Source organism: Daphnia pulicaria, chromosome 3 (assembly GCF_021234035.1).
Source record: "Daphnia pulicaria isolate SC F1-1A chromosome 3, SC_F0-13Bv2, whole genome shotgun sequence".
Lineage (NCBI taxonomy): Eukaryota > Metazoa > Arthropoda > Branchiopoda > Diplostraca > Daphniidae > Daphnia > Daphnia pulicaria.
The window spans coordinates 7,248,089-7,260,649 of NC_060915.1; the positions used below are offsets into that span (position 1 = coordinate 7,248,089).

General features: G+C 43.9%; 1 protein-coding gene across 1 annotated transcript; it reads right to left on the reverse strand.

Annotated features, from left to right (window-relative positions):
* Positions 1-2,332: 2,332 nt before the first annotated feature.
* On the reverse strand, positions 2,333-4,732 carry LOC124328830 (transcription factor btd-like). Its single transcript, XM_046787640.1, has 4 exons — positions 4,415-4,732; positions 4,136-4,336; positions 3,073-4,050; positions 2,333-2,975 (listed from the first exon to the last, which is right to left on the reverse strand). The coding sequence occupies exons 1-4, from the start codon at positions 4,730-4,732 to the stop codon at positions 2,523-2,525; spliced, it is 1,950 nt and encodes a 649-aa protein (XP_046643596.1). The 3' UTR covers positions 2,333-2,522.
* Between the last annotated feature and the right edge of the window lie 7,829 nt (positions 4,733-12,561).

Sequence of the window (12,561 nt, forward strand, 5' to 3'; positions counted from 1 at the left end):
GTCGAGTGCTATTATTTTAGGGGGTCATTTGGCGTTCCGTACACCACGTGCTAGCGTGGACTTATTCACACAATCCTTGATGGCAAACACGAGAAACCACTCAACAAATGTTGATTTTCATGACCCGATTAACTTTCTACGACGGCACAGTCTATATAATCAAGAACAAAAAATTCCTTCTTATTTATACTTGCATTGGATAAATTTATCTTGTGAACTCTCTTTATTCGCTTTCATGTGTTGCAATGAAAACCAAAGTATTTGATTTTTACTCCTAATAAAATGATGAGCAATAAAAAATAGGCTTTGTTTTGCTTCTAGGCAAATGAATCGAAAGTTTTGGTATCTGGACGATGACCCGAGCACAACGAGATTAACCGACGATTTCCGGTCATCAAATACCACAAACCCCGATGAAATTCAAGGTAGGACCAAACCATTTAATTTGATTTCCGTTTGCTGTTTAGCTACCACTTTTCGTTAGGAATGCACTGTTTTAAAACGCCTCATTTCCTAACAGTCTGGCCTGTTTTACGGTACACTACAATTACTCGCCCAACTATCATTTCATGGGGGGTTAAGATGGTAATTTCCTTTGGAATGTCGTTGGGATTGAACCTTTCAACCGGAATTGAAGGCCCAGGATATTATATATATATGTACAGTACAGTTTGGCAGGCGAACGTAATCAAATATATATTGCAGTGCGTTAAAATAAGAAATGCAAAGGGGGGTCTCCTCACTGCGGGTGTCGACACAAGGATCTAGGGAGATCCCTGTGTCGATCCTTGAGAGAAGGGGGGCTTTTCAAGTAATAATCAGATTCTTTCAACGTGGCTGTCCGCTGCTGCCATTCAAATTCTTTGACATGAAAGCTAAAAATCCACATCAAACACATAGGCTGTATGTGATGAAGGCAGGGTGAACGTTTTCTGCATATAATACGGCGACCAACATCCCCCTTTTGTGTGTGATGGCCCTTATTTTTTTGCCTAGCTACAAGTCATCCGACCTTAACTCCTAGCTAGCCTTTTTTTTTGATGTTTTGAAGCTTTTTGGCTCGTGTGGTCCTCAGCAGACCCGTTGACGTGTATAATGTTGATGCAAATTTTTGTGTTTTGACGCGCGGCCCCGGCTTCAAAGTATTGGATTTTTCATTTCAAACGTGTTGTCATTTCCACCTGCCAGTACTGGGCGACTGACCAAAAAAGCTTTTTCAAAATCTGGCGCCAGTCCAGCAGACTCTCTCCATCCATTGGCAATAAGCTCTTGATAGCTTTTTATCGCGCCAGCAATACAAGGGAATAAATCTTTTCCTTATTACCCTTATACTTTTATGCACAATCATTTCTAACTTATATTGCCGGCAATATAAAGCGAGTTCATTTGAAAGAAACCAGCATCTCCTATTCCAATAGTCTTTTTCTTTCGACTTGTAGGCCGTAAATTCATCACTGGATTGTACTGTGTGCTCTTCTTTCTTTTCTATTTAACCGATCCCCTCTCTTTTTTCCTCCAACGTCAACGGGCGTAAAGGAAAAAGTCAACCCGCCTCTTCTTGTGTCTCACAGCAGCTCGTCCTTTTTTTTCTTTCCGACCTATAGCCGGACCAAGCTCGTTTTAGGTTCTGAACGATTTCGATGGGGGGTCTTTTTTTCGCCAAAAAAGCGGCACTCGTTCTTTGTGTCAAAAGGGCCATCAGACTCTGGACTCTACAGTTTCTTATTCCTTAACGAAGAAAATGGAAACGAGCCGACTCCAGTGCCCTCACACAACCGAGAGACTGAGAGAGTCTGTCTGTATATCGCGTGTCCGAGATGTTTTCCGTTTCAAATTCTCTTTCGCTCCATCATCACCTGACCCGACTGACTCGGCTTCTCTCTCTCTCTCTCTCTCGATGTTGTATATAGACCAACTTTATTTTCTTTTTCTATTTGGTTTTACATTAAACATTGGTTTGCTGGGGCAAAGGCACACGTTCCGACCGACCCAGCAAAAAATGACTTGAAATATATTAAAAGAAAGTCCATCAGCAGTGGCGGTATCTCTTGCTTATAGTTGATGACTTGTCCTCCACCCCCCTATTCAATCACTTTCTTGTCTTCACCCAAAATGCTCTTTTCTTTTCTACTTATAATCGACTGCGGACTTGGTGCTTGTTGTAGTGAACCCTATAATTATCCGTGGTTCATTTCATATTCATGAGGGCTCATTTGGCGACTCCTTACGACTCCTGCAATCCCCCCTCAGCTTGTTGTAGCAATTTCCAAATGGTATAAAAACTACCCTGCCGTCCAATGAAGAAGAATAGGATTTTGAATGCAAAACATGATTCATTTTTATTGTTCGTTTGTATTTTCTTTTTATACAGAGCTGTACATGCGATTTTCGTATGGACACAAAACAGAGCGAATAGTAGAACGGGGCGAGACAATTTTTCAAACAAAAACAAAACAGAGTGACAGAAAATTGCGGGAAATTGTGGATCAGGACACCTTTTTGAAATTGTTTTTTTTGTTTGTTTAAGAGTGATTGGGCATTTCCCATTTGGGACTGGCGAGATCGTCGCTCTCGACGTCTTCAATGTCGACGTCGTCGTGTTCGTTTTCCAGTTCGCTGGAATTGGCGGCTCCGTCCTTGTTGCGCTTGCCGCTGCGCTTGAGCTCGTGCGTCTTTGAATGTTTGGACAGGTGGTCGGAGCGCATGAATCGCTTATTGCAAACTGGGCAGGCGAATCGCTTCTCGCCCGTGTGGGTCCGCAAGTGACGCTGGAGCTCGTCGGAGCGCGTGAAACTCTTGCCGCAAAAGAGCCACTGGCAGCTGAAGGGCCGCTCGCCCGCGTGCCAGCGCAGATGGGCCTTCAGGTGCGACGTCTTGCCGTAGACTTTGCCGCAGCCCGGAACGTGACACAAATGCTGTTTCTTCTTGTGTTGGCTGTTGCTGTGTCCAGTGATGCTCGCTCCTGTCGTGGGATCCTGGAAAAAAGGACAAATCGGTTACAATCGCCGTTCTTACTGGTTCGCACATTTGTATCATAAAACATACGAATGAAAAGGGGTTTTTCAAATTTACCTGGCAATTGGGGCAGCGACACCTGCGGCACCGACGGGAAGCTAACGTGGCGTGAGTCTTGAGTAGTGCGGCAGCGACGCGTTGCTGGAACTCGCTGGGATTCTGGTGATGAGGAGTCGAGGCTGCGCAGGAAGATCGGCTCGAGTCGAGGACCGACGATGGCGTTGTGGCCGTCACCACCGGAGACTGGTGGAGGCTGCCGGCCGTGTGCTGCTGGTGGGCGGCCAACATTTGGTGGTGATGGTGGAAGGCGTAATCCGTGCTGCTGCACTGGCCCGTTGCGACGGAAGCGGCGGCGGGGATGGCGCTGCTGGCCGGTGACCACCATGATCCCAGCGTGGATTCCGTTTGCTGTTGGTGTTGTTGTTGTTGTTGTTGTTGCTGCTGCTGCTGGTGGAGGTGGTGGTGTAAGTTGTGTTGTTGTTGATGCATCGATGCGGCGTGATCTTGCGGTGGCGTCATGGACTTGTCGACGGGAGATTGCGAGTAGTTGCCCATCATCAAGTTGCTGTTGTTGGACGGCAACATGTAGTAGGAACTGGGCGATGATAAAGAGACGGACGGAACTGCCGACGAGGAAGCCTCACGATCTGCGGGTGGTGTTAACGGCAGATCCCGAACAGCCGGAACGCTGGCCCCGTTGATGACTCCATCACTGTTGTTGTTGTTGTTGTTGTTGTTGATGCTGATGGGAAACTGTTGCTGATGGGCCGGTAAAGAGACGTTTACCGGCATGGAGACGGGCACTGTCGGCCACGGATTGGTCGGTTTGTGGTGGTGGTGATGGTGCACCATGCTGGATTCACTGATGGAGTAGTTTGACACGACAGATTGATGATGGGAAACGTTTTGGTGGTAATTGGCGGCCGGGTAGTGGTGATGTTGCATCGGGTAAGATTGAACTTGATGGTGCGGGTTGAGGCCGAATCCGAATCGATTGCACGGATGGTGTTGCATCATCGGAAGCGGAGCAGAAGTCTGAAAGAAAAAGAGAAATGACAAAATTCCGTCAGTTTCCTCTTCGTTTGTTTTGTCGGGGGGTCTGTCTCTTTTCACAACTTACCGGATACTGGTGGTGGTGGTGGTGAGCGAAGCCGATGGTGTTGGGTAAGATGGAAGTCATGGTGACTGGTTCACTTCTGTGGATTTCTTGAAAAAGTTGTTCGGCTGGAAGAAACTGTTCCAATAAAATCAAAAATTGGGAGAGCAGAGCAGAGGATTGTCTTTTTGAAGTCAACACTTGAAAGGTCGAAGAGCAACTGATCTTTGGCAGGGGTTGACACAGACTTAATGTACTCTGGAACTAGCAGAGTAAAAAAAAAAAATAGACACGCCTTCCAACCATTTCTGGATGGCCACAGCCAGCAGCCGCCTGTAGGTAGAGGAGGTGTACGTAGTAAATGTTGGGCCGGCCAGCAGAAGAGAAGAGGCTGGCCTGCTGCAAGGAGGAGGGAAAACGTTTAGGCTCCTCTATTTCTCTACCTCTATGGTTGCTGGCCAGAGTCAAAGGGACAGAGGACCTTTCCTTCTTCACCTTGTCAATAGCCCCCGCCTCTATATCAGCTCTCCGGTCGAGATCCCTCCACCACCACCTCCTCCTCCTCTTTGATGTATATTCCCCACTCGGACGTTTGATGACTTTTGGTCCGCTCATTTCCATCTTTTCAATTACATTGAGATCATCGGCCTTTTCACAAGTACACGCGAAAAACCCTCCCCTGAAATATACTCGAGCAATAACTCGGAAGAGTCTATATAAATAGGATCGACTTCCGATCGGATTTGATTTGATTCCTTTTCGCGCCTTATTTTCCATATTATTTGAATATTTCAAGCGGGAAATCGAACTAAAAAATGGCCATCTTCTTTTATTTATTTTTTTATTTTCACCAGAACGAAAGCGGATTGACAACTGGAGTAGGTTCTCACCCAATTTTTTGTAAAATTTTTGTTCCAGTGGATTTGTAGATCCGAAATAATTCTCTTTTTATTTTTATTTTCTCTCACTCTGGAGAGAGACATCACGGGGTTTCTTTCTTGCCGTCATGTCAGCTGTATAGAGTCTGTATGTACGACACGACGATATATATTTATGCACTGGGTCCATGTGTCTTTCGCATTTGGTCAGGTTCAAGTAGAGTCCATGGCAAAGGGAGACAAAAGGGAGAGAAAAGAAAGAAGAAACCGAACCGAAAAAGAACTTGACAGTTCAGGAATGTTGGGCAATGGTCAAACACCCACACGGAGAGGGGTAGTAGTACCTGGACTTTGGGATGCACAGCATCACACAGAGAGAGAGAGAGAGAGAAAGACTATTCTGCCGTGAGATTGAACCGATGTAGATACACAAGTAGACAAGACACCCCTGGATTAAAAAATCCCATCCAGAAGAGACACAGTACAAATGAAGCAGGGGGTCCCGTTCCCTCTTTTTGCTCGTCCCAAAAGGAACGAGCAACACAGCGCAGGGTTCCAGCTTTTGTTCCAATGGCGTCGAAATTCAAGCGCTCACATTTGGTATATCGGAACACGGAGAGACCGACCAAGAGATCCGATCCTTGTAGATAGACAAAATAAGCTGCTATGCTCGTCTCTGTAGAGAGGAAGAAAAAAAAAACATAAATCCTGTGCACTTAGGAGAAGAGGCGGCTTGTTTTGGCGGATTAACGATGGGCGAATATCTCGCAAAGTGTTTTGCTGGCCATTTTATTTTTTTTTGGCCATTCGTCTTTTCCAATGTCCCTTGTTTCAAAACGAAACAAAAGACACACAAAAAGAGAAAAATGGTCAACCACAAAAATCTCCCTTCTCTTAAAATTTTTTTTTGTTTTTTAAAGAGAAGATTATGTCGGTGTTTCTCATTGATGGATTTGTCCCAAGTCTCATTACATTTCATTTTGTTTCGTTTCATTTGCCGTTGATCCTCTTATTTAGACCGTAGACTCGTTTAACTACCTTCTGGGAATCGATCAATCGACGATCGAAGCAAAGTCGTTAGCGCCACACGTTTGTCACGATTCGTCGAATCGATTCGACGTCTATTTGATTCCATCGACAATTTGAATGTGTCCACTTCTTTTTAGACGCGTTTCTTCTTAGATGATTTCTGCGTAATAGGATGGCTGTAATGACTGTGGTACAAAAGGAAAAGAGACTACTACAGTGTCGCCTTGTCGTCTCCGCTCTTCCCCCCTTTTTCTACTCGCTTCTATTCTTGTGTGTAGACATAAAGCTTTTCTTTCAATTTTATTTTCTATGATGATTTTCTTGGTCTTGGTTTTTTATTTTATTTTATTTTATTTTTTACAAAAGAGAATTCCCTCGCCGACAGACGTGCGTATTATTGGCAGATGGATGAGAGGAGAGACAGAGGTGGTAGTTGGCGGTCGAGATGGTGAAGGAAGGCCCCCAGAAGTGAGGGTCCAGGCACCCCCCGTCGTGTCGGCTCTCTCTGAGGTGCTAGGGGTCACGTTGATTCCAAATGTCCCATCGACATGTTGCAATGGGTCCTCCAGTGTACACACATATATAGAGAGAGAGAAGAAGAGAGAAAAGGAAAGAAAGAAAGACTGTGAATGAGGAATAGAGAGGGGACAAACGAGTCTTGTGACTGGAAAACGTTTAAACTAAAAAACTGAAATCATTTTGAAAGAAAGGCTTTATTTAATTCTCTTTTTTTTTTCTTCTCCTCTTTCGACGGGGATGGCTGTCGAAAGTAAATCCAGGTTAAATAGCCGTGTCTTGTCACCGCTGATGGACAAGCGAAAAACACACCACCACCGTCTTCTCGTTATTTCCTTCAGGGCCAGTTTCGCCGCAGGTTTATTTCTTATCAGCTGGAAATCGATGTGAGTTTTTGCAGATTACATGAGCCTTAACAGATAGGGTGACCAGGGCACGCGTATTCGCGTCAAAAAGTCTTTTGCCACCACCACCACCACCACTAAAAACATGTGTTAGAGGGGGGAGCAGCTCACATGTGAAGCGTATATCCTGTTTGCACACTCAAGTCGCTGCTTTCATGGATGGTTTTCTTAACTTTCCTCATTGTCAGTGTGTGCCATTCATCCTCTTCTTCTTCTTCTTCTGGGGACACACACACACCGTTACAATGTCGGCAGAGTGCGCAGTCGTGAAGGAATCGGAAGTCATCCAGTTCCTATATAACCACCGATGAATTGAATGCGTGTTGTGCGCTGTCGCTTTTGAACACACAAAGTTGCGGCTCGTCTTTTTGCGGCGGCAACTCTGACGAGGTCCACCGTTTTGATGGATTTGTGCTGCTCGTTTGATTCTTTTCAAGGCGGCAAACGGAAGCAAGTAACCATCCATTGTGCGTTTGTTGTATACGGAGCAGGATTTGACGTAGTCGTCCAGAAAGCTATTCGTTTTGCGTATTGAAAATCAAACCGATTTCCTGACTGACAGGAAGAAGCCCCTCTAGGTTAAGTTTATTAGTCAGTTTGCCATCAGTTTGGGTAGTTTGTCTTCTTCTGTCTATCGGGGGTTATTTCTTTCCCCCCGTCCGTCCTTAATTTTCAAATGACTCCATCAGCTCCTTCGTATTGACTGTGCAGTAACTACGTATCTTTCTTGCTGGTACTACGGTTTGTATAATGAGAGGGACAAAAAAACACATAGGGGTCGAAGAAGAAAAAGAGAAAAAAGAAAAATTCTTGTATCATTCCAGACAGGTAGTAAGAATATGTAGCAGGAATATTACGTGTACTGGACAAGCAGGTCACATTCGGTTCTTTATGGGGCCTATACGAACTCGACTCCCGGCAGGGGTTAAAACAAAGTCAAGCAAACGCCGAAAAAGGAAAAAAAAAGATTCCAAGTTAACCTTTTTTTTTTCCTGTTTCCTCTTGTTTCTGGGAGGAGGGATTTTTCTCTCTTTGCTTGGTTTTCTTGTTATTTCTTACACTCCTTCTTTGCTCTTGCGTCTCCTCCTACTCTTGTTTCAAACAATCTGGGAATCAGGAGGATGTGTTTACCTTTCCATCCTTCTCTTTTTGGTAAAAGTCGTTTTTTTTTCTTTTTTCCTCCTTCAGTTCCTTCATTTCTTTTGTCTTTTACTGTTTGGAGGTTGATTTGTCCGCTCTGCCGTGTGTGACCCAACCTTACCAAGCAAAGGATCCCGTAATTGTGCTAAATGCATTAGACACGCTATAACCGTTTTTTCTTCCCTCCTTCATATTTTATACAGCTCTGGGACTCTCTACCTGGCCCCGTATAATATACACACACTTTACAGTATATTTATATATTGGTCTATATCAGCGACCTGTCAGCAGCATTCTATAGGACCGTGCTATATATATACGTAGTATACGTAGTGTATTGACGTTCCAATGCATCGAAGGTCGTCCATGTTGGTCCTTCAGTACAACCGCTCATCTAGGGATGCTTATATTATATATCGTTTTCTTGCTTTACCCCCCAGTCCCATACGCACATGAACATGTACACAGTCATACTGGCAGTGTTTCATGCTGAATGTGATGGGCCCAATGGCTATTGCTGTCCTCTTCCTTTGGTTTCCCCATTCGTTCAGCTGTAAAACTGTCGTGTAAACGAATAACGAGCGACACCTTTTGTCCGGCCAGAATTTGCCAGGAGGCTTCTTATAGCCTGTACCATTATTCAAAGAGGAGAGGAGCAATATCCAGCAGCCAGTGACAAAACAAACGCAAAGAAAGAAAAGAATAAAAATAAAAAAAGGTCGATTTTCTTCACTTGATTTCCCATCGTTTCGTGTTGTTGCCTTCCCCCCGTCGTTCACGCTCACCGTCGTCCCTTTATGGTTCTCCCCATTACACTTTTCTCTCCTCTTCTAGTGCTGGACATAGAACGAATCTACACTTTTCCTTTCTTTATTTCTTTTCTTTCTTCCCCTTTTTGTTATCTTGACGTTGCAATTATTCCGCACCTAGGCCTCATGGAATGTGACCATCTTGTATTTTTTAACGTCTTGACATGAAATTTGTCAACGACCAGTTGCAACTATTCAGCAAACACCTCTATTGCTAAATAATGGCAATCCAGATGTTTACAGCGAAATTTAAGCGTATTTATGTTTTATGCCGAAAGTTTGAAACCAAAAATTTGGGTCGGGAAGAAGTTGGAACTAAAATTATGTGTTGGGTTTGAGCAACAGCGTAAAAACTAAAATATTCACTTGAAAATTAGAAAGAACTTTGAATCAATTGAATAATTTACTAAAGATGTTTTCGTTTCACGAACTTTTATTCGCATCGTTTAATTAGAGTTATGTGGAGATGGCTCATTTGTTGCAACAAAGGATCCTTTTCATGAATGGCTGAATGTTTTTCCAAGATTTCCATCTTCTACGAGGGTCAAACTAAAAAAAAAGTTCAAGATAATGTTGAGCCCATTCTTCCACGTTAGTAACAGCTATAAATAGTAACGGAAATGATTGCCCACATCAATTTCTATCGCAGTTGACGCAAATAAACCACAAGGTAACGAAGGGTTTTGCGGTTATGAGGTCCATTCAGACACTTTGCAGAGAGTATTACGATTTTTTGGTTGGTTCTCGACGGTTCTCGATGGGTGTGAAACCAACGGGACATTTCAACTTGATTGTTCACACCAACCGCGAATGCATCGCTCGTGATGATTGTTGTTACAGTCGAGACCGCCTTGATTTTGTCCGTGTGGTAACCACATAGGCAGCAACGATTGGAGTTTTGGCCTGGGATTTTGAAATTCGCCCAGTGGTACAAATTCTTTGTTATCACCCGTTTCCCGTTATCATGGCAGGTAACATGTAAAATAGGGCCCGCTAAAATCAATTGACACCCAAATGTCAACGTTGATATCGTCAACGCTATTTAGTATTTACCTCGCCACAATGTGGCGACTGTTCTTTTTTCTTTAGAGGTGGTGTGATCTTTAGAGGTGCGCGTAAGGACATCGTTGTTGGATCTCTCAGAATGTTAATTCACACGAGCCATTAAAAAACACTTGTCATTATTTAAAATCTTTTTTTAAAAAATCGTGTCAATTTCCAATTCGAATTTTTAGAAAATCATGTCGTAGAATTGTACAGAGTCCCTTTCCAGTGCGTGTATACCAAGTTTGGTTTATATGGTGCATCCTTTGTACCTATACTACGCTGACTCTATATAAGCCGATAATAAGACAGTAATGTGTCATGGACTCGAGGGATTTCGCCCGTGATTTACGACTCATCTGTCTTTGTCACCCACGAACTGGTGGAAACAAGAGCCGGGGTTCAAACGGTTGATCAACTTGTGTCTTTTTTTCTTCTTCTCCTTTTTGTTTTTTTCCAGGTCATTTTTTCTTTTTGTTGTAAAAGAAGGAGAGGGAAACCCTTTAATTTCGTTCTCAAAATCATAAAAAGAAACGCTGGGAGAAACTGATGCTGGAACAAAAGGGAGGAGTATGTGATGTTAGGGTCCTCTCGTTGTTTCCCACTTGAAGCCTCCTCCCCCCACTACCACCTATCCAGAGACCAGTAGTGTATATACAACACACACCCTAAAAATAAACTAAAACAAAAAAAGCGTATCAGCTTAGGTTTTTTTGAGAAACGCCAAGCAAAGCACAAATTGAATTTGTATTCTCTCCAACGGACATTTTTGTCTTTTCTTTCTTTGTTCATCCAATTATTGAATTGGAATTCAATCTCGCTCTCTTTTTATTCACGCGCTGACTTGTGTTTTATCCCGCCACAATAGCTGGAACATTTCTAGCGCGAAAACCTTTTGAAATGTCAATGAAAGAAATAGCGTCCATCACCTGGCGTTTTTTTTTTCTCTCTCGATACGGTTCACGACGCAATTCGTGACGCCTCAAAAGTCAACATTCCATTGGGCTCGGTTATTGACAATCAGAAAATACTAAAAAATTGTCAAATGTCGTCCCCCACCATTCTATACCTATTGGAATCATAACTGCATTGGAATTAACTGCACCTATAGTCCTATAGGGTCGTCCCCCCTCCCCATGTGATGGCAATTGATGAGAAAAAGGTGACAAATCAGTGTGGGGATGGACGGGTGTCAAAAATAATCGAAAACCACCTGGAATACATTTATAGCCAGGCCTATAAATTCCCTTGTTGTCCCCGTAAAAAATTGTTTGTTACCTAAAATGAAGAAGAAAATGCTTGGCCGGAAGGAAAACGGAAGCTCAAATACCTAGTATATTGTACGTAACCAGGCTTTAGCCTGACTACGTCTATAAATTTGGAGATCCGCGTATCTCTTGTGTCTATTTGCCCCCAGATTGAAGATAGGCCTATCAGGACCAACCTTATAACTACTACCTCTCTTTTCTTGGGACGATGGATGGACCATAGGGTTTGGTTACGCTCCGTCGATAGTCGGAGCGACCTGGGCTTCGTGTTTATTTACGGTGGGGTTATAGATGACACTTGCTTCCTCTCGCTGGTGCCATATACCATCCCGTAGGTTGGAAATGTCCATTCAATATGTATAGGCTATATATACCCCTTGTGTGTTGTATTGCCCTTTGGACATGTTACCCTGTCGATTAAATGGTTTTACAGTCTTTAGGATGAGGTGGGACACCAACGGCAATGTAGAGACATAGATAGGCCAGGACCAAAGGGGGGAAAAAAAGGGAGAGGGGGTCATATAAAATCGAGTGTTGGATGGTCGTTTTGTTTTTTCCCCCCTCATTTCCGATCCACCTATAATGTAAACGGTTCCCAGTTGGTTGTTGTTGGATGCACCTCCAATAAAACTGAAAATCTGAAGAAAAAAATGTTGCTGAATTGAATTTCGACTGTGGATCAATGGCCACATCTGTAGTGGCTGGATGTTGTGATGGGCATAGTAGAGTCTTTCTAGGCTGGTGTAGTGTTGCATCTTTGGCGAGGGACATGTGCACCGAGCGGCGGCCAGTCGATCGATCGGGGGCGTAGAGAAGGGAACGAATTTACCACCGGGTGTGAGTGTGTGCATGTACAATAAGTTCCTATGATCTTTAAGAGCGTCGCCTGTGTGTGTGGCGGTTTCGTATTGGAGCCCCCCAGGAAAGTCCAGTCGTCTCGAGTTTCGACAATTCGACTTTGACGGATGAGCTTTCATGGATCGGCCTTTCAAAAGAGGAGAACGAGATTGTTGCCATTTAGAAGAGGGTCATTCCACTCGAGCGGCCGTCGTCGATACGCAACCGGCCAGCCAGCCTCACATGTTTCTCCTTTTCAGCATCAAGATTTGATATCGATTCCTCGCGAGCCACACACACACACGCACACACTTTTGCCCTTGTCATCTGATCAGATACTTATAGATCTAGTTTCATGCCAAAATTGAAAAGTCCAAAGAAACTCCTGTTTCAGTCTTCTATGCTGTTCCCTCCTGTTTCAATTGATGCGTTTAGCTAGAAAATGTATTCTGCGTCTACCCTTTTCTCTGTTGGAAGAAAAAGGACACTCCGCTGTGCCGTGATGGAACTTCCGGAGGCTGGCGA